At 35.1% G+C, this 26,234-nt stretch overlaps 1 protein-coding gene and 1 pseudogene across 21 annotated transcripts in view; one reads left to right on the forward strand and one right to left on the reverse strand.

Moving 5' to 3' along the window:
- The window catches only part of KMT2C (lysine methyltransferase 2C), a 447,454-nt gene that overhangs the window by 175,302 nt on the left and 245,918 nt on the right, over nt 1-26,234 (reverse strand). For all 21 annotated transcript variants that reach the window (XM_077150489.1, XM_077150472.1, XM_077150479.1 and 18 more), the window contains one exon: nt 24,813-24,922. In XM_077150489.1, coding sequence (XP_077006604.1) covers nt 24,813-24,922 — 110 coding nt within the window. The remainder of the gene's footprint in view (nt 1-24,812; nt 24,923-26,234) is intronic.
- LOC143679795 (eukaryotic translation initiation factor 4E pseudogene) lies at nt 13,377-14,100 on the forward strand (annotated as a pseudogene).

The following is a 26,234-nucleotide window of genomic DNA, read 5'->3' on the forward strand; positions in this document are numbered from 1 at the left end:
CATGTAGTACATTAACAGAATCCAGAGATAATATCTATGATATCTGACGAGGTCTACATATCCTTGTGTCAGGCAAGAAAGCCCAAGAAAATGTTGAGGGGTGGGGGATGGGGCGTGAAGAATGCATTTATAAGACCAATGAGCTGAAAGTATTTTATATTAACTCTAACATAAAAAATAATTTGTGCCAAATTGTTAAAATCTAGGATCTCTAATGTTTTGACAGCATATGGCAGTTGTGCAGACTTTTCCACTAAAAATAATTTTGGCAAATAAAATACAATGACTTCTATTTAGGGGAACTTCATAAAATGAAATAAAATAATTCAACTTGATCCTTTTCCCAATGTCTATATAATTTTTGAAACATCAATGTCTTCTCTTAATCATACTTGAAATGGAAAATATTATATGACATTAGTTAAACCACTATGAAAAGCACTAAACTTACCTAAAATGCTAACTTCCATTTTCATATATAGATATCAATAAATAAAGGAAGGAAAATAAAATAATAAATTAATTTAAGTATACCCTTCGATCTCATCTCTTACAAATACTTAGCTAATGAAAGACATTTTTACTGAAGGAAGATACATATTTTATATATAGTTTGGTATAAAATTGTTTTTAACATAACCAGCCCCTCTCCACCCACTTTGTAAAACTATAGAAAATCTCAAAGAATACGTTTCTCCAGGGACTTCTCTACCATCGACATTGTTATCCATCACCATCTATGAAATCAAACAAGTTATAACCTAAGAAACAATTATAAAGCTAACTAATATCTGGGGAGGGAAAAGTAAGATAAATGATGTGTCAACTAAACAAAATTTGAACCAATATTTATAGCTCCTGGACAGCATTTTATTTTCCTTCCTTTTTTTTTTTTGCATGGGCAGGCTCTTGGAATCGAACCCAGGTCTGTCACTGAGCCACCATTGCACCACCCTTTTCTTACTTTTTATAACAATCATTCAGGAAAGCAAAACAAGAGAAATAAGTGTTAGAATTTTTTTGACAATAGTTCAAGAACACATCCAAAGAAATCTCAATTAGAGTTCATATTACTAACTGTAAGAACTTGAGAAACTTATAAACAATTATTTAGACACCGAAAAAAGGAACAATTTCACAAAATAAATTTATAATACAAAAAAACCCAGAATCAACAAAAGGTCAGAGATTGAAGTAAAAAGTTTGTTATGAGACAAATATAAGAAGTGTTAGTATATTCCAAAGATTATTCAATTAAATACCAAATTGTTATTCTGTATCAATTACAGCAACAGTTATGGACACGGTAATCTAAGACAAATCTATTATTAGGTTTCTTTATTCTATTTAATACTATTCTATTTAAACACTACTTATTAAACAGTAATAAAGAAGATGGAAATTAGGAGAAAAAATGAAAATGACATGGGAAACTACTACAGAACACCCAGTATATCTGTGTAAAAGGAGTATGAGAATGAGAGAAAATAGGAGAGGGAGTATCATCAGAGAAATTGTTCTACAAGAAAATTTTCTGAAAATATCTAATAATACGAGCTAACATTTATAAAGCACACTATCCATTTAACAGATAAGGGACCTGAAATACAAAGGATCCTTCCACTGGTATACTCACTTCATAAATTGAAAGACCAGCTCCTAATTAAAATGTCCCACCAACTGCAAAGCAGAATGCATGTTAAAGAACCATATCTAGAAACAATGGCAAAATTTTAAGAGAAAATTCTAAGAACCTCGAAAAAAAGAAAACACGTAAGGATGATCCAGATAGACACTGCCTCTCATTAGCAATACCAAATGCAAAAACAAATTGAACAATAAACCCAAGGAATAAGAAAAAAATATCTGAAACTAAAATTTTAATGCTAAAGCTCACATTCAAGTTCATGGACAATAAATTTCAGGGGCTAAATTAAATTCTTTATTAAAGAAAGCAATTCTCAAAATTGGTATGTACGTGCACACACACACATTTTATATATAAATATATGTTACATATATATATATATGCTTATATATAAATAAACATACACATATATGCACATTATGCATGATGCACAGAGACGCCGGAAGTCAGAAAACAAACAGCTGGGGGAAAAATGCAGAGAAATGCTATCAAAAAGAAAGCAGGTACAGCAATACTGATTGCAAAGAAAATAATACTCAACCAAAAAGTTATGAACAGGACAAAGACAAGAAAGATTATAGTTCATATTACCACAGGTTTTATGTGGTAATGCAAAGTTCTCCAGAAGAATAAACAGTCATGAAAGTTTATGTACCTAATATATTTCTCTGACATATAAAAAGCAAACCCAGGGGCGGGCCACAGTGGCTCAGTAGGCAGAGTTCTCGCCTGCCATGCCAGAGACCCGTGCTCGATTCCCAGTGCCTGCTCATACAAAAAAAAAAAGAAAAAAGAAAAGCAAAACCGAGTAAAAATACATGGAGAGAGATTATCAGTTCACAATTATTCCAGACATTAACATAGCCCTCAGAAATCAAGATATTAAGCTGAAAAGGAATAAAGATAAAGAACTTAGTAACAATAACAATGTTGATCAAACTTACACATAGAACTCCATATTCTAAAAACAGAGAATACACAGTCTTTTCAAACACACATGTTCCTGTGAAGGAATAACCACAGATTTGAAAAAGCATTTCCTAAGCCACATCCAATAAAAGCAAATAAGGATAACCCCCCATCTCTCCACCAAAAATTTTAAACTTTTTTCCAAGAGCAATGATTTTAAAAATATATTATATAGAAATGACTGAATAAGAAACAAAATCCTTATGATGTGACAGATATAGCTCTCAGAGGAAGATAAACATAACCTGAAAAAAAGCATGCAAACAATAAGAATAAATGAATGTAGATTTAAAAACTGAAGCCAATAATAATCAATGCATCAATTATATAATTCATGAGACTAGCTCTTGAAGGAAGTAACACACTTTAACTTTGTATTTAAGAAAAATGCTATTAATGATATTGAGGTATTTAACATTTGATGACAAGAACAAGCGTTCACTTTGAAAAAATGTGCTTTTCTGTCAGATCATTTTGTATATGAATTGGCCTAAGGTAATGAACATCTTGATGACTGATTTTTAATCATCTTTCTGGCCCAGTTATTTATTTTAGTTTGTATACTATTAAATACACATTTCTAATTTAAACCTCTACTAAAAAATGACATTAAATCATATTACAAGATCAAAATAGAGATCACTAAGAACAGGGAAGAGCTGGTTAAAGAAACAGAGAAACTACACAGAGAAACTTCAATGAGTGACTCACAGGGCCACAACTCCTCGTACCCATCCTCCACTCTGGAGGCCAAGGCCTGGAGCTTCTGGGAGGTGCAGTTCTCACCCAGCTGGATGCTAAGGACTTGGAGGATAGGGAGAGGGAATGAGAAATCAAGGCTTAAGAATGATGGAAATGTTTTGGTAATGGATGATAGTGACGGTAGGACAACACTGTCAGCATAATTAACAGCACTGAAAATATATATGTGAATATGATTTAAAAGGGAAGTGCTAGATTGTATATATGGTAATAGACTAGAACAAAGCTTTCTTAAAAAATCCAAGGAACTACACTACACAAACAGTGAGTTCTATGCTAAATCATAGACTTTAATTAATAGCACAACTATTAAAATGAGCTATCATAAATTTTAACAATTATTTCACATCAATGCAAGTTCTTGGTGATGGGTAGTATGTGGGAATCTTGTATTTATGCTTGATTGTTCTGTGAACCACAACTTCTCTAATAAAAAAATGAATCAGGGCGGAGAAACAGTGGCTCAACGGCAGAATTCTCGCCTGCCATGCCAGAGACCCAGGTTCGATTGCCAGTGCCTGCCCATGCAAAAACAAACAAACAAACAAAAAAACCACCTATCATTAACATTACTAAATATCCTAGAGACATTAAAAATCGTAAGAGAATATCATGAACTTTTTGGCATCAAATGTATCAACTTGGATGAAAAGGACAAATTCCTTCAAAGCCACAAAGTAACAAATATTCCTCAAGAAAAACAAATTTCATGTATAGTAGTACAATAGTATGAATGAAAGTATAGATACAGAAACAGATGTAGATATATAGACATATTAAATTTGAAGTTAAAAACCTTGAACAACGAAAATGTCAGAACCAGACTAGCTTGCTTGGTGAATTCTACCAAATATTTAAGGAAAAAAATAGTATCATGATTACATAAGCCGTTCAAGAAAACAGAGGATGATGGTACAATTGCTGTTCATTTTAAGCATGTAACATTACCCTAATCCCTACTACCAAAACCAGAAAATGAGTAAGAAAACTATAGACCAATAATCTCCATAAACAATCTATCACATTCCTTAACAAAATATTAGCAAATAAAACCTAGCAATATAATTAAAACTGTAACATACAACTGAGTGGGTTTATCCTGGAAAACATAGGGATTGGTTTACCACTCAAACATCAATAATGTTTATTTATATGTATTTAATATATATACAAGCAGATACAAAATCATCACGATACCGAAAAGCTATTCACAAAACTCAAAATCGATTTTCTGTTAAAAATTCTCAATATAATAAGAATAGGAAGTTAATTCCCATAACTAGATTTGAAAACCATCTACAAAAAAGCCTACAAGTAACATCATACTTTAAGGTCAAGGACTGAATAAGATGAGCGCTAAGGGAAACATACCCACTCTCACCACTTCATTTTTATACTGAAGAGTCTAGAGTAAGGAGAGTAAAGCAAAAAAAGAGAAATCACAGCCATAAAGATTAAAATTAAAGTAAAAAAGTTAAACTATCTTCATTTGTATATGGCACAAATTCTACACAGACAATCCAAAAGAATCAATTAAAAAGCTACTAAAATTAATACTTGAGTTTAGAAAGATTATCGGATACAATTTCAATATACGAAAATTATTTTATACATTATGAATGAACAAATGGAAACTTACATTAACATAATATGTAACAGCTTTATAACAGCTTAAAATCATAAAATAGTGCTGATAACTGTATGACTCAATAAACTAAAATTTAAATTAATCCCAAAGTGATCTATTGGTGCAACATAATCCCAGTCAAAATCTCAGCAGCCTTCTTTCTCAACTGACAAGCTGATTCTAAAATGAAATGGAAATGCAAGGAACATAAGAAGAGCAAAAGCAAATATTTTTTTTAAAAGAAATATGGAGTATTAACACACTCTGATTTTAAAACTCATTATAAAGGTACCACAATTGTGATAGGCAGAACAAACCCGAGAACCTGTGAATGATTATGTTACCTTACATTACTAGACTTTGCAGATGTGATTAAAGGTATGGACCCTGTGATGGGGAAATTATTCTGAATTCTCCAGGTAGGCCCCAACTAATCACATGAGTCCTTAAAAAGTGTAAAACATTTCCTGGATATAGTCAGAAAGATACATGATGATGGAAGGTGGATCAGAGAAATGCAATGTTGCTGGCTTTTAACCTGGAGGACGGTGAGTGTTTAAGAATAAGAGTAGCCTCTACAAGGAGGAAAAGGCAAAGAAACACATTTTCTCCTGGAGCTTCGAGAAAAAAACATAGCCCTGCCAACACCATGATTTTAGCCCAGAGAAAATATGCTGAACTGCTAACATAAAGAACTGTATGACAAAAAATTTGTTTTAGACACTAAGTTCATGGTAACTTGTGATAGCAACAATAGAAAACTAATATAGAAATCAAAAGAGGGGTGAGATTAAGGTATAAGGACAGAACAGAAAGTCTAGATACAGACTTGTTTTAATCTATGCAATTGTTTTTTTACCAAGGGCCAAGATAATCCAAAGGAGGAACAGACAGTCTTTTAAATGATACTGCACCAACTGAATTTGCATATTGAAACTAAAGAACCTTGAACCTTATCTTCTACTCTCATATCTTACATCATATACATAAAATCAACTATAAATGGATAAAAGACCTAGAGATAAACGTAGGAGAGCCAAATACTTTTTAGCTAAAATGGAAAGAACATAATCCATAAAAGAAAAAAACTGACCGAAAGAAAAATAAAGCTTCATCAAAACAAAAAACCTTCTCTTCAAAACACACTGCTAAGAAAAAAAGTAATAAACAAGGCAAAAACATTTGCAAAATACTTCTCCAATAAATGACGTCTATGAAAAATATAAAGAAACCTTATGATTCAGTAACAGGAACCAACAACAACAAAAAAAAGTTTGAAAAAGGAAGGCAAAGCAAGACTTAGACATTTCTCTAAAGATACACAGATAGCAAACAAGTACATTAAAAGATGGCCCATATCATTCTATATTTTATGCATGATTGTTCTGTAAACCCTTAACTTCTTTAATTATTTTTTTTATTTTTTAAAAAATGGCCAATTTCATTAGTCAGCAAGAATATGAAAAATTAAACCACAATAAGATATCACTAAACGGACTTCCGGAGAAGATGGCGGCTTAGTAAGACGCACGGGTCTTAGTTCCTCCTCCAGAAAAGCAACTAAAGAAACAGAAACAATACGAAACAGCTCCCGGAGTCACTACAGAGACCAAAAAGACAGCGTACCCCATTCTGGAACAGCTGAACGGGCAGGGAGAATCTGCTGCGGTGAGATACCCGAGGGGCGCACGTTTTCCCAGCCGGGGCGGCTGGCGACTGGGGTCCCCTCCACGCACGTGGCTCCCCGGTCTGACTGGGAACATTGGATAGCGGGGCCCTCCCGTCACGCTTGGCGTTTCGGGCCAGCTGGGCAATTAGGACCGGCACTCTCCCAAGCCGCGGCGGCCAGCGACCCCCGCCTCCACGCGCGGTTTCCCGGGCGACTGCCGTGCAGACAGACAAGCGCCACGAGCGCCACCTACTGGGCAGGAAAAGAAAAACAGAGCCCAGAGATTTCACAGAAAAAGCTTTCAACCAGCTGGGTCCCACACCCAGGGAAATCTGATCAAATGCCCAGACACCAGCAGAAAATAATGGATGACGCTCGGAAAATTGAAGATATGGCCCAGTCAAAGGAACAAACCGATAGTCCAAATGAGATACAGGAGCTGAGACAACTAATGCTGAATATACGAACAGAAATGAAAAAAGTCTTCAAAAACCAAATCAATAAATTGAGGGAGGACATGAAGAAGACATGGGCTGAACAAAAAGAAGAAATAGAAAATCTGAAAAAACAAATCACAGAACTTATGGGAGTGAAGGACAAAGAAGAAAAAATGGAAAAAACAATGGATACCTACAATGGTAGATCTAAAGAGACAGAAGCTACAATTAGTGAACTGGAGGATGGAACATCTGAATTCCAAAAAGAAACAGAAACTATAGGGGAAAGAATGGAAAAACTTGAGCAGGGGATCAGGGAACTGAATGACAATATGAAGCGCACAAATATACGTGTTGTGGGTGTCCCGGAAGGAGAAGAGAAGGGAAAAGGAGGAGAAAAACTAATGGAAGAAATTATCACTGAAAATTTCCCAACTCTTATGAAAGACCTAAATTTGCAGATCCAAGAAGTGCAGCGCACCCCAAAGAGATTAGACCCAAATAGGCGTTCTCCAAGACACTTACTAGTTAGAATGTCAGAGGTCAAAGAGAAAGAGAGGATCTTGAAAGCAGCAAGAGAAAAACAATCTGTCACATACAAGGGAAACCCAATAAGACTATGTGTAGATTTCTCAGCAGAAACCATGGACGCTAGAAGACAGTGGGATGATATATTTAAATTACTAAAAGAGAAAAACTGCCAACCAAGACTTCTATATCCAGCAAAATTGTCCTTCAAAAATGAAGGAGAAATTAAAACATTTATAGACAAAAAGTCACTGAGAGAATTTGTGACCAAGAGACCAGCTCTGCAAGAAATACTAAAGGGAGCACTAGAGTCAGATATGAAAAGACAGAAGAGAGAGGTATGGAGTAAAGTGTAGAAAGAAGGAAAATCAGATATGATATATATAATACAAAAGCCAAAATGGTAGAGGAAAATATTATCCAAACAGTAATAATACTAAAAGTTAATGGACTGAATTTCCCAATCAAAAGGCATAGAATGGCAGAATGGATTACGACCCAGCAATACCACTGCTAGGTATCTACTCAAAGGACTTAAGGGCAAAGACACAGACGGACATTTGCACACCAGTGTTTATAGCAGCATTATCTACAATTGCAAAGAGATGGAAACAGCCAAAATGTTCATCAACAGACGAGTGGCTAAACAAACTGTGGCGTATACCTACGATGGAATACTATGCAGCTTTAAGACAGACTAAACTTATGAAGCATGTAATAACATGGATGGACCTAGAGAACATTATGCTGAGTGAGTCTAGCCCAAAACTAAAGGACAAATACTGTAAGGTCCCACTGATGTGAACCGACATTCGAGAATCAGCTTGGAATATATCATTGGTAACAGAGACCAGCAGGAGTTAGAAACAGGGTAAGATAATGGGTAATTGGAGCTGAAGGGATACAGACTGTGCAACAGGACTAGATACAAAAACTCAAAAATGGACAGCACAATAATACCTAAGTGTAATGTAACTAGGTTGGAACACTGAATGAAGCTGCACCTGAAATATGGTTTTTTGTTTGTTTGTTTGTGTGTTTGTATCTTTTGTTTTTGTTTTTTTCTTTTTCCTTTATATATATATATATATATATTATTAGTATTATTATTTTAATTCTCTTCTCTATATTAACATTCTATATCTTTTTCTGCTGTTTTGCTAGTTCTTTTCCTAAATCGATGCAAATGTACTAAGAAATGATGATCATACATCTATGTGATGATACTAAGAATTACTGAGTGCATTTGTAGAATGGAATGATTTCTAAATGTTGTGTTAATTTCTTTTCTTTTTTTTGATTAATAAAAAAATTTAAAAAAAAAAAAGATATCACTAAACATAAACCCAAATGTCTAAAAATTAAAAGCCATGACAATACTCAGTGCTGACATCAAAGTTGAGAAAGTACAACTATCAACCTGCTGATGGAAATGCAACATTTTAAGAAACTAGCAAACTGCTTTCCAAACATACCATTTTCCAACAAGTCAGCAATCTCAAGTTTAAGTATTTATCCAAGAAACATAAATGCTACTTACATCCATATATAATCATATAAAGAATGTTACATAAATGCCCATAATAGCTTTATAAACACTGTAAGAATGGGAAGCAACCGGTCTGCCCACCTGGTGAATGGATGAATCTCAAAACCATTATGTCAAGTGAAAAAGCTAGAAATGATTACACACTGAATTATTCGAGTTATAAATCATTTTAGAAAAAATGTAAAGAAGGATTTTATAAAGAAAAGAGTTATGGGCCCCATCAGGCTAAGAAAAACAACCCGGGACTTCCCAGGGGCAGTTATCTGCTGCCTTGGTTATGCAAGGTTATAACTGTGGGAAGAAGTTTATCTAAGAATGCAACTGAAAAGGTTGAGTAAGGGAGTTTTGCACGAGACAGCTGCTTCTTGCATGAAGCAGCTCCCATGACTCATGTGCAAAAAATGTTTGTTATCTGCTTCTTGCAAAATGTTCGTTATCTACTTCCTGCATAAAGCAGAACCTGTAACTCATGTTCAACCCTCAAACCCCACCCCCTTATCCTGGCCCTCAAAAAGCTTCCCAAAACCCAAGCTCGGGGCTCTCTGTTCCTGCGAGTTCAGTGAGCCCCACGCATGTGTGGTAAATAAACCCCTTGCGTGTTGCATGAGAGAACGTCTCTTGGAGTCCTCCTTTGCGTGGCAAAACTCTCGAATTCTCGAATTCTTACAAAAACAAAACTATAGGGAAACGGATTAGTCTTTGCAAAGAACAAGAGTAAAAGAAAGGGACTGATCTCAAAGAGGCATAAGAGAACATTTTGGGGTGATGGAAATATTCTATATTTTGACTATGATAAATTTTTTTTTTTTTTTTTTTGTTAACATGGGCAGGCACCGGGAAACGAACCTGGATCCTCTGGCATGGCAGGCAAGCATTTTTGCTGCTGAGCCACCGTGGCCCACCCTATGATAATTCTTTACATGACTGTATATATTCATCAGAATACATTCAACAAGTGAGACACTCAAAGGCTAGGTCTTTCCACAGAATCTTTAAAGACCTATCAAAAAGGGGTAGCATGAATGACGGAGAACAAATGAACATCAACATCGTAAGGTGTTGAAAATGGATGGTATACAGGAAAAAGTACAATCGAAAAAGTACAATCAATGCAAGTGGGGGTCAACTATAACATTGTAGTAAGTTTCCACTGAATGTAACAAAGGCATTATGCCAAAACCAAGTGTCAACAAGTGTGTGTGTGGTGGGGGTATGGGGAAGGGTAATGATCTTTTGTGGAAGAAAGGAAATGTCTTCATATAGATTATAGTGGCGAAGGCATCCTAATTACTTAGGTTGGATTGTATGATGTGTGAATAGAACTGTTTAAAAATGAACAGAGAAGGTGTACAGGTGGTTCAATAGTAGACTGCTTGCCTTTCATGAGGGAGACCTGAGTTCAATTCCCAGACTACTCACCCCCAAAAAACAAAATGTACAGAGAGAAACAAGAAAATGTGGAGAAAGAAATGTACCTATTCTTTGTTCGTAGGGAAGCTGAGAGGTTAACCCCTATAGAGGGCATCATGGTGGCTCCACAGGAGGCTAAGGGTGGGGTTATCATATGATCCTGCAGCCCCATTGCTAGGTATATACCTAGAAGAACTGAGAGTGGGGACACAAATGGACATTTGCACACTGGTGGTTATGGTGGCAGTGTTCATGATTTGCAATGGATGGAGGTGGCCTAACAGCCACCTCTTGAGCAGCCAGCCCCAAGAATGAATGAAGTTATGAGGCATGCAACTAGATGAATGAACTTTAAGGACAGTATGTTGAATGAAATGTCAGAAACAAGAATACAAATATTATCATACTTCACTCAGATGGACTAACGATAATGGACAAACTCAGAACTGAAGTCGAGAGCTTGGGTTGTCAGATTAGGGCCTACTGTAAAGGGCCCTAAATTGTAAGCTCTCAGAGCAGTTACATATATTCAGGAGTTGTAACTGATATTTCTAAATTGAGAGATACTGAGCTGTTTGTACATAAGCTGTTTGTATATAACCTCTTTGCTCCCTGAAACTGCGGGTATTTATGTAACACCTGAGACTTAGAGTTAGACCACTGAAGCTATGAAAGTCCTCACATAGCAACTGTTAAAAATTTTGAAAAAGTGATAAGACTTCAACTGGAGATATGAATGAAGCTGATCTGGATAAGACTAAAGAAAACCAGAATATAGGGTAAAGGATGATACAATCTATATTTTAAAACTTCAGCTTCTGTGTGAGACCAAAAGGAGAATTTGGTGTAATATCTATTTTGGGTAGCACACTACCTAATTTAACTTGTACAGTCACTTTAATTGATCATCATAATTATATGGATTCTTGAATAGGGTGTGAGATCTTGTTGGTTAATGTGATGCCCCAATATATCCTAGAGTAATTTGGCCAGAAAATAAAAAAGTATTTGCAAAGTCCCCTTGGGGGACTGTGGAGAAAGGAAGAAATATTCAACTTTGCCTTTTGGGGAATTTCTGATATTCTTGCAAGCAGTGGGGGATAACCAATCCAACAGGTTGAGCCCTTGATCTTGGGGTCTGCCCCTATGAAACTTATTTCTTCAAAGAAGAAACTAGGCCTATTTATGATTATACCTAACAGTCACCCCCAGAGAACCTCTTTTGTTGCTCAGATGTGGCCTCTCTAAGCCAACTCAGCAGGTTCACTGCCCTCCCCGCTAAGTGGGACATGACTTCCAGGGGTATAAATCTCTCTGGCAATGTGGGACAGGACTCCCAGGATGAGCCAGGACCCAGCATCATGCTACTGAGGAGGCCTTCTTGACCAAAAGGGAGAAGAGAGAAATGAGACAAAGTTTCAGTGGCTGAGAGATTTCAAACAGTGACGAGTTTATTTTGGAGATTATTCTTAAACATTATATAGATATCTCTTTGTAGTTCATGGTGTTGGAGTGGCTGGAGGGAACCTAAAACTGTTAAGCTGTGTTCCAGTAGTCTTGATTCTTGAAGACTACTGTGTAATGATACAGCTTTTACAATGTGACAGTGTGATTGTGAAAACTTTGTGTCTGATTTTGCTTTTATCTAGAGTAGGAATAGATAACTAAATTCTAAACTTTAAAATCTGTTCTATAAGTACTATGTTAAGCCATACTTGGAAATTTACTGCTTCTTTGTATATATATTTCACAATTTAAAAAGTTTAAAAATAATGACAGATTTGAATAGTAAAACAGACAACTCTACAGTTTCAAATAAAGGATAGGCTAAAATCTCAGTTCCATGGTTAAATGTATTTTGAAATATTAGCATTTCCTTTGTACTTTTCTCAAGGTCCAAAACAAACAAACAAAAAATACTGCTTGAACTACACTTTGAGCTCAAAAAATATTTCTGCAGCAAAATTAGGTGGAAATACAGATCTTCCTCTTTGTTTTCACTTTTGACAGCACGAAAGGTGTATAATTGATACTACCTGTGATTCGAACAATATCAAATGTAGAAATAACTATCACAGTGTACACTGCATATATAAGGGACACTTTATCTTGTAATTACAGATTGAATAAACAAATAGTATCAAGTTTGCAGCAAAAGATAACTTCCAAAGCCATTAAAATTCTGGCTTATTCAATTGTTTGATAGCACTTCCTCTCATACAGAAAAATTTTAATTTCAGCCCTAAACTCAAAGAACTACAATGAAACTTTACCACTGACTAGTCATCAAATTTCTGTGTTGCAGAGCAAGTCAGGATATTCATCTTCTGTTTATGGACCTGAGATGGTAATATCCACAAAAGTGGGTAAAGTTTACTGTTGACTCTATTGGCATTTTTAAAAGCACATGACAGTTTCAAATACTTTCCACAAAAGAACCTACTGATGAATAATACAATGAATAACCATAGATTTTAAACAACTGACATTTTAACAAGCTTTATATATTTGACCACCTAAGCCTTTTTCTTTTCCACACATATTTTTACCACTGTCAACATTAACACATCTTCACAGTTTTCACTTCAGGTTGTAATGAATTAGTATTTTCTCTACTTCTTTGAACACATCTCACCTGTCATGATTCCATGCGGACTATTCATAAAAGCTAATCCTCAGTCATGTCAACTCAGGATTGACTTTTGGAATAAAACAACTGAGCAGTATTGGTAACATCTATTGACTCATCAAGAGCCTAGGAAACAGCTGGATCCAAGATGGAGACTGTGGAACTGAAAACCAGCCCTACTCCTAATCCCCCACCTACAGAAGAAGAGAAAACAGAATCTAATCAGGAAGTTGCTAACCAAGAACACTAAACTAAACATCCACCCCAGAACAGATAGGTGCTTTGGTTTTTCCAAAAAATGACAAAAGCAAAACTTGGCAAGTAAACCTTCTACTGATCTGTAAGTCTGATACTGTTGAACACTTTTGGGCTCTGTACAACTATATCCAGTTTTCTAGTAATTCAATGCCTGACTGTGACTATTTATTTTTTAAGGATGGTACTGAACCTATGTGGAGAGATGGAAAAAAAAAAAAAAAAAGGAGGAGGAGGATGGCTGGCTGATTACATTGAACAAACAGTAGAGACAAACTGACCGCTATGGTTTTTGGCTAGAGACACTGCTGTGCCGTATTAGAAAATCTTTTGATGACTACAGTGATGATGTATGTGGAGCCATCATTAACATAGAACTTAAGGTGATAAGATAGCAATAGCTACTACGAATGCGAAAACAGAAGCTGTTACACATACAGGAAGGGTGTACAAGGAAAGATTCCAACTTTCTCCAAAAATAGAGACTTGATATCAGTCCCACGCAGCTATCTACTGAAAGTGGCTCCACCACTAAAAATAAGCTTGGGTTTAAGAAGACACCTTCTGAGTACTCTCATAAGAGAGACTGCATCAAGCAATTGAGATTTGGGAGCTGAACCAATGCCTCTTCAGAAGCAGAGTGGACTGCATTTAATTCTGATTTTATATAAATGTTGTTAAGATAGATGAGAAGTCTCATTCACCTTTGTCTTCTACTCCCGTGTTTACATATATATATACACAAATTTTGGCTAGCATATCCACTATCTTAATTGAAGAATTATAATACACATCATCCCCAGTATCCATTAATGTGTTCCTGGCCCACTCTGTAACAGCTTAGTAGAATTACCATTACAAATACATTTACCCATCCACAGTACTAAAAAAAGAATTTGCATTTCTATACCTTAAAGGGAAAAAATTCTGTTTATGTTCCTCTATGTAGAAGCATATTTTGCTGGTTTGAAAGACTAGGATGCATACAGTCTTCTAGCAATTTTCTGTTTCTTTTTACACCATTGTCTTTGCTGTACTCTTGCTGATGGCTGCTAGATTTTAATTTATGTGTTTCCTTAGTTGATAGCATTAGTGATTCTGATTTCAGTTATTCATTTTTTTTGCTTTTGTTTCTTGCTTCATGAGACACTGATGAAGGATCCAGAAATATGACACAAAGGTGGAATAAACAATTTTGTGCATTCTTTGGTAATTTTTTTGTTTTTTTTATAACTACAAAGATTTGCTACAAATTTATGTATTTCATTCAAACCAGTGATTGGCATTTGTGTGATTTCCTAAACGTAATTGTGGATTTTTAAAAATGTAACCTCATAATTACATTCCTAACTAGAATTAGAATGTTTGTTTTTGTATCTTTATGCTCTATTTTAACACTTTGTATTAGCTAGGTTATTATTCTGCTTTGATAAAAAATAATTCAAGTAGAGAAGTGGTCCCATTCATATTAAGACAGTATACGAAACTAATAATATGAGTACAGTGAATTGTCCTTCAAAAAAAAAAAAAGCCTAGGAAAATCAGTAAAAACTGTGTGCCTTCTTTTTTTGCGGCGGGGGGGGAGGGGAGTGGTGGTGGTGGTGGTGCATGGTCTAGGGAATGTGCCTTCTTTTTTAAATGACTCTTTATGTTTCTCACAATGTCCTCAACTTTTTGAGAAACTATTCTTGCTGAAAGGGTAATAGTCCTAAACAAGTGTATTTGCTGTGGCTGTAACACGATTTAATTAACTCACCATTGATAAATGGCTTTCTTTGCTTAGCTAACAAATGAGGCAATAAGAAATTTCCCTGGATGTAGTCTCATTTTCATTTCTTCTTTTTGAGAACAAATTTGGTTGTGATGAGATAATTTTATTTTAACTTAATGTCTTACTTTTCTGTGAGTTTGAAATATTGTGGTGAGTGCTCAGTCTGGTAATGTTGATGTAAATTGTATTTTTTAGCAGAGTTATAACGTTGTCGCACAATAAACATAATGCTTTGCCATTTAATTTGGTAACAAAAGACTCTACTCCACTATGCCTCAAAAGTCTACATAAGTCAACCTTTCTCTTCTTTTATTGTTTTAACATGATAGGAATACACTGGTGATAAATATGAATAAATAAAATGTTGGGGCAATACACATGCACCCAAACATTTGTGACTTATAATTGTGTCATTATAATTTGTAACATGCTGAGCAGTAAGGTGGAGAGATAAGATCATCACTTTTGCTGCAGCAAAAGCACTACTCTGCTACCATAACACCCAAGAAGCTAGATAATATGCAAATGAGTGGGTTTAGCTGTGTTCCAGTAAAACGTTACTTATGGACACTAAAATTTGAACTTCATTTAACATTTATGTGTCATAAAATACTATTCTTCTTTGAATTTTTTCCCAACCATTTCAAAATGTAAAAAAAAAATTCTTACCTTGTAAGCCATACAAACATAAATATCAGACTGCACTTGGCCCACAGGTCTTAATTTGCTAACCCTTGATATAGCTAGCCTTCAGGGGTCCCAAATTAGAGTCTATACTATTTGATGGCTCCTAAATTCTATTTTTACCTTTCCATCTCTGTAGACTGCCAGAAACTCTTTTCATCTTCTTAATCTCCTACCTAATATCTTAAGAACCAGATAAACGTAAACATCAGGTACAATCTTTCCATCTGGGGTCAGCCTAAGCCCTTACCAAGATTTGCTAGTTCTGTGATGCCTTCAAAGATATTTTTGAAAAAAATGTTTTATCCAGCTTTACTAATTTTTCTCAGTAGGAGGGCTGGCCTAATACAAGTTTCTCTGTACCAAATAATTGAGACTTATCATAAAGCCATAGTAGCCATGACACCATAGACAAATATATAAAGGGCTACAACAGAGAGCCTGGAAAAAATCTACACATATATAGAATATCTGCTATATGACAGAGGTTATACTTCAAATAAGTAGATGAAAGAAAAGATATTTCAATAAATGGTACAGAAAGAACCAACTCTCTTTAAAGGAGAAAATGAAAATGGATTCCTATCACAAAAACATAAAAATAATATTTTGATTTTATGTAATCATATAATTAGTTATATAATTATGTAATTATTTCTTTGGGTAAGGGATGAGAGAATTAAAGAGAAAGGTGCTTTAGGTAAATAAAAAGATTAAACATCTGCAGCATACAGAATTAAACTATATCCTTGATAATATATACAAATTATAAAATTTCCAAGATGCTGGTAACACCCTCAGGGCTTCAAAGCAGAAATTAAATGAGAAACCCCATTACTTTCTGTGCTGGTTTGAAAGGATTATATACCCTAGAAAAAGCCAAGTTTTGATCCTGAAAAATCTTGAGGAGGCAGCGCTTTCTTTTCATCCCTATGCAGCACTATAGGTTGTGATCTTGATTAGATTATCTCCACGGGGGTGTGGCTCCACCCATTCCAGGTGGGTCTTGATTAGTTTATTGGAGTCCTTTAAAAAGGGGAAACATTTTGGAAAAAGCTTCAGAGCAACAACAGAGCCATGAGAACCATGAGAACCCCCAACGGCCAGAGACCTTTGGAGGTGAAGAAGGAAAATGCCTCTGGAGGAGCTTTATGAAACAAGCCTGGAGAGAAAGCTAGACACGACCGTGAACGCCACATGCTTTTCAGTTGCGAAAGAAACCCTGAATTTCATCAGCCTTTCTCGAGTGAAGGTAACCCCTTATTGGTGCCTTACTTTGGACATTTTTATAGACTTGATTTAATTTGGACATTTTCACAGCCTTAGAACTGTAAACTTGCCACTTAATAAATCCCCCCTTCAAAAGCCATTCTGTTTTTGGTATATTGCATTCTGAACACTTACCCTGAAGCACAAATTCATAGTCTGGCATATTCTTCTATCTAGCAAATGATCAAAGTTCCCCCTAGAAAAACTGAAATAAAATCTGAGGGAAATTCCAGAAACTAAACTGCTTGATAATGAATGCCATTTAACAACTGAGGAAATTACATTAAATATATTAATTTTAAAATAGGAATATTATTATCCATTAAACTAGAATTTCTCAATGTCAGCCCTACTGACATTCTGAGATGAAGAATTCTTTGTCATGGGAGATTGTCTTCTGTGCTGCTGAACTTTAGGCGCCTCTATCCACAAGATGCCATTAGCGTCTCTTTCCCAATTTCTGACAACCAAAACATCTCTAGGCATTGTCAAATGTGTCCTGGGGAACAAAACTGCCCCAACTTGAAAACCACTGTATTGAACAAATTTAAAAACTGAGTTAATATTAGGAGGTAGTTACATAACAGTTTCTTTACTAAAACCCTGTATCATAATTATCAGAAAGGAGGTAGGCATAAGGTATGAGGGGTTAAGAGAAGAAATGGAGAATGTAGCTTAAAAAGGCTTCAGGAAGGTATAAAAATCTCAGCAAATGAATCTGAACGTGATGGAGGGAGAAGGGCTGGGGAACATATGAAACCAGAAGGAAAGACAGAAGATAAAAGACTGACATGGTATACTGTAGGAAAGCCTAGAGTGTACAATGATGGTGATTAAATATACTAATTAAAAAATGTCTTTGCATGAGGGAGAATAAATGAACATGAGTATTGCAGGGTGTTGAAAATAGACAGTTAATGGGAAAAAGTATAATCAATGTAAACTAGGGTCTACTCTCATCAATAATACTGTATTATGCTTCCACTGAATAAGCGTCATCAGTAACACTGTAATATGCTTCCACCGAATGTAACAAAGGCGTTGGGCCAAAACTGAATGTCAACAGGCAGGGGGACTGGGAAAGGGGTATGGATTCCATGTGGAAGAAAAGGAAATGTCTTCAGATAGAAGATGGTAGCAAAGGCATGTCTATACAATTAGGCTGGATTTATGATGTGTGGATAAAAATGTTTAAAAATTAATAGAGAGAAACAAGTGCTAGAGAGAATGTGGAGAGAGAGAGACATACCTATTCACTGTTGGTAGGGAAATGTGAAGTCTAGCCCCTTGGAGGGCAGTGTGATGGTCCCACACGAGGCTAGGGGTGGGGTTGCCATATGATCCTGAAACCCTGTTACTCAGTATATACCTGGAGGAACTGAGTATGAGGATATGAATGGACATTTGCACACTGGTGTTTCTGGCAGCAGTGTCACAATACGCAATAGATGGAGGTGGCCTAAGGGTACAACAACTGAGGAATGGAAAAGGCAAACTATGGTATATACATAGAATGGACTACTGAGTGGCCACATGAAGGTAAGAAGTTGTAAGGCATGCAACTACATGAATGAACCTTAAGAGCTGTATATTGAATGAAATAACAAAAAGACAAATATTATCATCACTCAATCATACAGACTAACTATAATATAAAAATTCGGTGAACTAAAGTCGAGAGCATGGGTTATCAGGTTGGGGCTTATTGTAAAGGGTCCAAATTTTAAGCTCTTACAATAGTCACATTTACTCAGGAGGTGTAACTTTCAATGCTAAATTCTGAGATACTGAATTATTTATATATAACATGGTCTTTCCCAGAAACATCGGGTATTTATGTGAGACCTGATTCAGAGTTAGAGCTCTAAAGTTATGAAAGTCAACACTACCCCATACAGGAACAGTTTAAAAAGCTGAAAAAGCGATCAGTCGTCAAGTAGTGATGTATCAGAAGACTGGGTAAAGGATGATATCATCCATGTTTTAAACCTTCAGCTTCTGTGTGAAAATAAAAGGAGAGATGTTTATTTGGTGCAAAATTTATATTTTGGGTAGTGCATTTCCTAATTTAACCTGTATGGTCAGTTTAGTTAACACCATAAGTACATGGGATCTTGAATAGGGCATGAGATTTTGATTTTGTTAGTTTGTCAACAAATTGTTGGTGTGATGCCCTGATAAATCCCAGACAGATTTGGACAGTGAATATTCATAGACTTGGACAGTGAATAAAGAAGTATTTGCAAAATCCCCTTGGGGGAATGGGGAGAAAGGGGGTGATATTCAACTTTCCCATTTGGAAAATTTCTGATATTCTAGCAAGCAGTGGGGACAACCAAATCAATAGGACCAGACCTCAATCTTGGGAGTCACCCCTATGAAACTTATTCTTGCAAAACATAGGCCTAATTTTAAGCAGGTTTACCCTAAGAGCCACCCCAGAGACTCTCTTTTGCTGCTCAGATGTGGCCTTTCTCTCCAAGCCCACATGACAAGTGAACTCACTGCCCTCCCCCCTCTACGTGAGACACGACTCCCAGGTGTGTAAGCCTCCCTGGCAACATGGAACAGAATTCCCGGGATGAGACGGGACCCGACACCAAGGGATTGAGAAAGCCTTCTTGACCAAAAAGGGGAAAAGAGAAATGAGATAAAAAAAAAGTATCAATGGCTGAGAGAGTTCAAACAGAGTTGAGAGGTTCTCTTGGAGGTTATTCTTATGCATTATATAGATATCCCCTTTTTAGTTTATGGTGTTTTAGAGTGGCTAGAGGAGAAGTAACTGAAACTCTAGAGCTGTGTTCCAGTAGCCATGTTTCTTGAAGATGACTGTATAATGATATACCTTTTACAATGTGACTGTGTGATTGTAAAAACCCTGTGTCTGATGCTCCTTTTAACAATGGTATGGATAGATCAGTAAAAAATATGGATAAAAAAATAAACAAATAATAGGGGGAACAAAGGCAAAAATAAATAAGGTAGCTGGAAATACTAGCTGTCAATGAGAGGGATGGATGAGGGGTATGGTATGTATGAGTTTTTCTTTTTTCTTTCTTTTTCTGGAATGATGCAAATGTCCAAAAAAATTATCAAGGCAATGAATACACAATTACGTGATGATGTTGTGAGCCACTGATTGTATACTATGTATGGAATGTTTGTATGTTAAGAATGTTTGTGTGTTTGTATGCTGTTTTAGTAATAAAAATATAAAATATATATACATAAAAAGGATCTCAATAAAAACAAAAAGGATAAATAGATATTTGCCTAATAGTTCTCATTTAATTCTTCCTTTTTTAAAAAGAATAATACCTGATACATTATCTTCATTTAAAACCCTGTATTATAGACTAGAAATCAAATCAGAAAAATAATAAGCATTTGAGAGCAAGTAAATTACCAACCTACTTATGTACATCTTTCCTAAATAATAGAACTCAGGCATATTACATATCATAGACATCATAAAGTAATATAAAATTCAGAAAAATAACAGGTAGAGGAAGCATTTCAAAAAAGATAACCACACACATGCTCAGTTTGAGGTAATGGAAAAGTTTGGTAACATGGCGGTGATAGTAGCACAACATTGTAAATGTAACTAAAACCATTCTTGAATTACTGTATATATATTTGAAAGTGGTTAAAATGGGAAACTTGATGTTGTATATATGTCATCAAAATAAAAAATTTAAAATAATTTTAAATAAGCTAGCACACACACACAGCCCTATCAGATTTCAATAATGGACATTAAGAGTCATTGTAAGGGATATAAAAACATTTTTCTTATCTCTAAGAGCACATGTATAGCCATTACTCTTGTGTAATTATGCTCAATGTAATATCATCTATTTAATAGTTATACAATGAATTAGATGACCTTCTAGGCTGAGTTTAATCAAATTTAGCATCACATGTTTCTAACTTAGAATTTTCCAAACTTTTAGCCTCATTTAATATCAGATTTCTTCCATTCATATACTTTTGTATTATCCAGAGAGAAATTTCAGAGAATGATACTCAAGGTTACATGTAACAGAGATACCATTATCCAGATTTTAAAAAATGTTTTTTCTCTCTCTACCCCCTTTAAACTCATGCATTCAATTTTGTCCTTCATTGGCAAACTCTATTCATACTTGCATGTAACCAAGCCACGTTCTGAATTAGGCAACAGAGATAAAATCATAAACATAGCTCATGCCCTCCTGGTGTGCATAGCCTCAGTAAGGGAGACTAATATTGAAAAATAAACTTCATTCAAACAACTGTAAATTTACCAATGTTGGGAAAGGAGAGCTACCTAGCCCAAGGAGAATGGATAATAAGGACACATGTTATAAGACATAAATATTTCTTAATTTTAAAAAGTATACAAAAAGTTGAAACGACTGCAACCCCTCCATCTGTGCTTTGCATTTTGTTCTTTTAGATTTTTTACGCTTGTCTCTTATAAATTCAATCTCTTCCTCTCATCCTTAAACATATTTAAAAGGAATCTTCAAAATGAGACAAAAGAAAGTGTGAGCAGTTAAGAGATTTCAAACAGAGTCTAGAGGTTATGCTGGAGGTTATTATTATGCATTAAACTGATACCCATTTTTAGTTTATAATGTATTGGAGTGGCTAGAGGGAAGTACTTGAAACTGCTGAACTCCAGTAGACTTGATTCTTGAAGAAGATTCTATAATTATATAACTATTACAGTGTGACTGTGTTACTGTAAAAACATTGTATCTGGTGTTCCATTTATCCAGGTATGGGCAGATGAATAAAAAAAAAAAGATAAACAGCAAATAAATAATAGGGGGAGATAAAGGGTCAAAGTTGGGCAGACTGAAATACTGAGGGTCAATGAGAGGAAAGAGTAAGAGGTATGTGAGGTATATAAGAGCTCTTCTTATTTTTAATTTCTTTTTCTGGAATAATACAAATGTCCTAAAAATGATAATGAATACATAATTATATGACGATATTTTGAGCCAGTGATTATATAATATGGTTGGACTGTATATGTGTAGATATTTCTCAATAAAAATTTTTAGAAAAAGAGAAAAAATGTATCTTAAATTTAAGAAAAGTAAAACGTGCTTGAAAGGCCCAATTCTAACTATAGTTTATTTAAATATCTGGTTTTAATAGCTGTTCATAGCTTAAAACAAAGAGTCCTCAAAAAACTTTGGGGACCTGAATAGAAGTATTGCATCACTGGCTGTGCTTACAAGCTCATTACCAAAAACGTTTTCCAATCTCAACCAAACTTATCAAAATCTACCTATAAATTTTCACCTTCTGTAACCAGAAAGTACTGAATTTTTTGTATCTTTAAAAAATGAGTTCAAAACATGCCAACACTCTTACAGAGCATTTCAAACAGTTCAAGAAATTATATGCCCAAGATTTTCTTAGTGTACATGTGAGCGTTTCTGACACACTTTCATTTATTCTGGCAACAAAACAGCAATAAAGAGTTCCAAACCCTGTTTTCAAAATGTTTTACCCCTAGCACACAATTCTCTTGAAAACGCGTTACTTTGTCATTATTGAAATATCACCATTATCTTAAAGAAGGATAAATGTTTATTTTATTTGAAAACAGGGCTAGGTATTATAATACATTCAGTTACAAGTTATCAAATGTCAGCAAATTTAGAATGTATGGTTTTCAGTAAAATAAATCTGTTTGTTCTCTGTAAGTTCAATTCCACTTTTACATACTTTGCTCCTATTGTGTTAACAAAAATTTTCACTATTACTTTTGTTCAAGAAATTATGCAATTGAACCGCAGTAAGAGATTTATACTATCACATATGAAAATGTGATCACACATTATGGTACTAGCTGAGGAATGATCATAAAAATCAATGAATCAATTCAAGAATAAAGGCTTGGATCCAAGCATGACTTCCAAAATAAAATGAACCACACTGATGACCTCCAGTAACACTTTGGGCTCTTCAGACTTCTTTGAGGCATATGAAAGATACCATGAATAAACTTCAGTGCTATTCATTAAGTCTACAAATATTTAATTGTAGAAATGACCAAAACAGAACAAAATCCTTGGCTTAATGGCATTAGTGTTCTAGTGAAGGCAGATGAATACTAAACAAGATTATTAAGTAAATATATTCTATGTTAGATGGTTTTAAGTAGAGGGGGAAAAAATGTACCAGGGGTATAATAGGAGCAGAGGGAGCATTTGATATTTTAGACAGGGAGCCCAGAAAAGGTCTCAGTGTTGAGGTGACCTAAAGGAAATAAGGAAGCAATCCATACAGACATCTAAGAGGAGTGAGTATTCTTCAGAGAGGGAGCATCAACTCAAAGGTACTGAGGAGGATATTTTTCTTGTATATTTGTAGATGACCAAGGAGGCCAGTATGGCTAAAGGAAGTAAAGGAAGGGAAGAGTTATAGGAAATGAAGACTGAGAAGCAGAAATGGGGAGTGATGTAAATGATGCAAAGTCTTGTAGGTGATGGGAAGGACCTATAGCTTTTTTTTTTTTTTTTAAGATGAGAAAACCCTGGACAGTGTTAAGCAGAAAAGTGATGTGAACTGACTTACACTGTTCATATACTTATTCATATTTATTTATTTATATCACTACAGGCTCATGGATATCTATTTTATTCTACAGATTAAAATACAATAAGATCATTTATTGTTGCTGCTACTGCTCAAATTGGTCCAGCTTTGGCTCAGCTATTCAAGTTGGCTCTTGTGTATCAACAAATCCCTCTTTTTGAAATAGTTCTTTACTTTTTATCACAACAAGTGATCCAGGTTCATCTTGTATTTCATCAGGTTTCTAACTTGTAGCCTGCCCTACGTAATCGGATGTCAATCCCCACAGGAGGATGAGCCAATTCCTACAAGAAAACTCTTAATATTTACTTATTTACATACATACTGATTCATATCCTATCAGTTCTGTTTCTCTGGAGAACCTCAGTAATACAGGTAGCAAAGCAATTTCATGTCACAGGTTTTGCTACCTTTACAAATGTGAGATAATTGGTACGTTAATTTCTGTGCTCACTTCAAAATTACATGAAAATCACATCAAAAGCTTTACAATATGGCAGACTATGTGTACAATATTACTTTGGGAAAATGCCAAAAAGATGAAACTGAACTACCACTGAAAATAAACATTTTAATTCATTCTTAAAATATTAAATGGAACAATTCCACCCTGTGGACTAAATGCCTGACAAATCCTGTATCTCTTATTTTAAATCTTTATCAAATCGTTATGTTTTAAAGAGCAAATGGATGGATGTATAAGTATAGTTGGCAATTTTCATTTCTGATTTAAATGTAAAATATTCATTTCAAAGACTTAATATTTATTGCAAAACTTACACTATATTCTAATGGTAGGCACAAACTACTCTGATATAAATAATATCCAGTATTGAGGATTTTGAAATAATAGTATCTATCAGCTAATAAATAGCTTTAAAATTTAATTCATATTTATACATAGTATATTCATTAAACAAATAATGATTCTTGCAAGTGAATCTTTATGTCAACTTGAGTAAATGTCATAAAAGTATAGCTTAAATACTTGTTTCTTCTACTTACCTCTGTGCTCCCTGAGACAACAGCTTTGTCCACGTTCATTAATAATGGTTCCTCCATCTGGCACATGCCCACTGACCACTCCACACAACGGTGATGAGCCCAACATGTGCCTAAAATGAAAGAAGTAAATGGGTACACAATATAAAGCTCAAAAGAAAAGCCACAAAACCCCCAAATCAACTCTAATACATAAATACACAAGAGCATCCTATAGTTATGATATCATTAAAGCAGCAGTTCTCAAAATGTGATCTGGTCCCAGAACTGGCAGCATCAGTATCTTCTGGAAACCCATTAGAAGTTCAAAATCTCAGATCCAAGTAAAGTACTACTGAATCAAAACTCCTGTAGTTGGACTCAGCAATCTGTGTTTTAGCAAAGCCCTCCAGATGATTCTAATGCGTGCAAAAGTTTACAAATCACTGTATTAGAGAATGAGGTATTATGGAAGAACATAATTTCCAGGTAACTGAACCTCATTCTTTCAACAAACTAAATTAATTTTTGGTCATTTTATTAAAATATTACTGTGATGGTCAGTAATATTACTATTAATGGTAATGGTCAGTAATAATACTGTTAACTTTGCCAGGTGATGGTGCCCAGTTGTCTGATCAAGAAAGCACTGGCCTGTCTGTGGCTCTGAGGACATTTCATGGACTTAAAATATGAGCACAGCAGAATTCTCACCTGCCATGTCAGAGACCAGGGTTCGATTCCCAGTGCCTGCCCATGTAAAAATAAATAAATAAATAAAAAGAGAAAGAAAAATAATAATAAAAAAATAAATAAAACATGAGCATGGTGGTTGCATCCACTGCTGATTACATCTGCAGTCAGATAAGGGGAGTGTCTCCTGCAATGAGTGACAATTAATCTAATGACCTGAAGGCTTTTCAGGACAATTCAGAAAAGAGATTCTCTTTTTCTGCTTTCAGCCAAACAGCCTCTCCTGGGGAGTTCTCATTGAGGACCTTCATTGGAGCTGCCAGCTCATGGACTGCCCTACAGATTTCAGACTCTTATGTCCCCATGGTTACATGACACACATTTATAAACCTCATATTTAGAGATATCTCCTGTAAGTTCTGTTTCTCTAGAGAACCCTCAGTAATACAATTACCACATCATATTTTATATCTTTATATAAAATAAACAGGGTATTATTTGATACTTTGTTGATAACAAAGGGTACTATGAAAATACACCATACATATACCTCTATTCCTCTGCATTCCACAGCAACAGCATCCATCAGTCATTAATAGCAGCTCATTTTTTAAATTCCCCATCATATAGCACTTAAGCCTCTATCATAGTTCAACAGCAGAACAAAATTTATTTAAAAACCCAACAGTACCACATCATGAGTTACTATATTGCTATAACAGGATACCCAGGCTCTAAAGTCTATTATTCTTC

This window comes from Tamandua tetradactyla, chromosome 1 (genome assembly GCF_023851605.1).
Source record: "Tamandua tetradactyla isolate mTamTet1 chromosome 1, mTamTet1.pri, whole genome shotgun sequence".
NCBI lineage: Eukaryota > Metazoa > Chordata > Mammalia > Pilosa > Myrmecophagidae > Tamandua > Tamandua tetradactyla.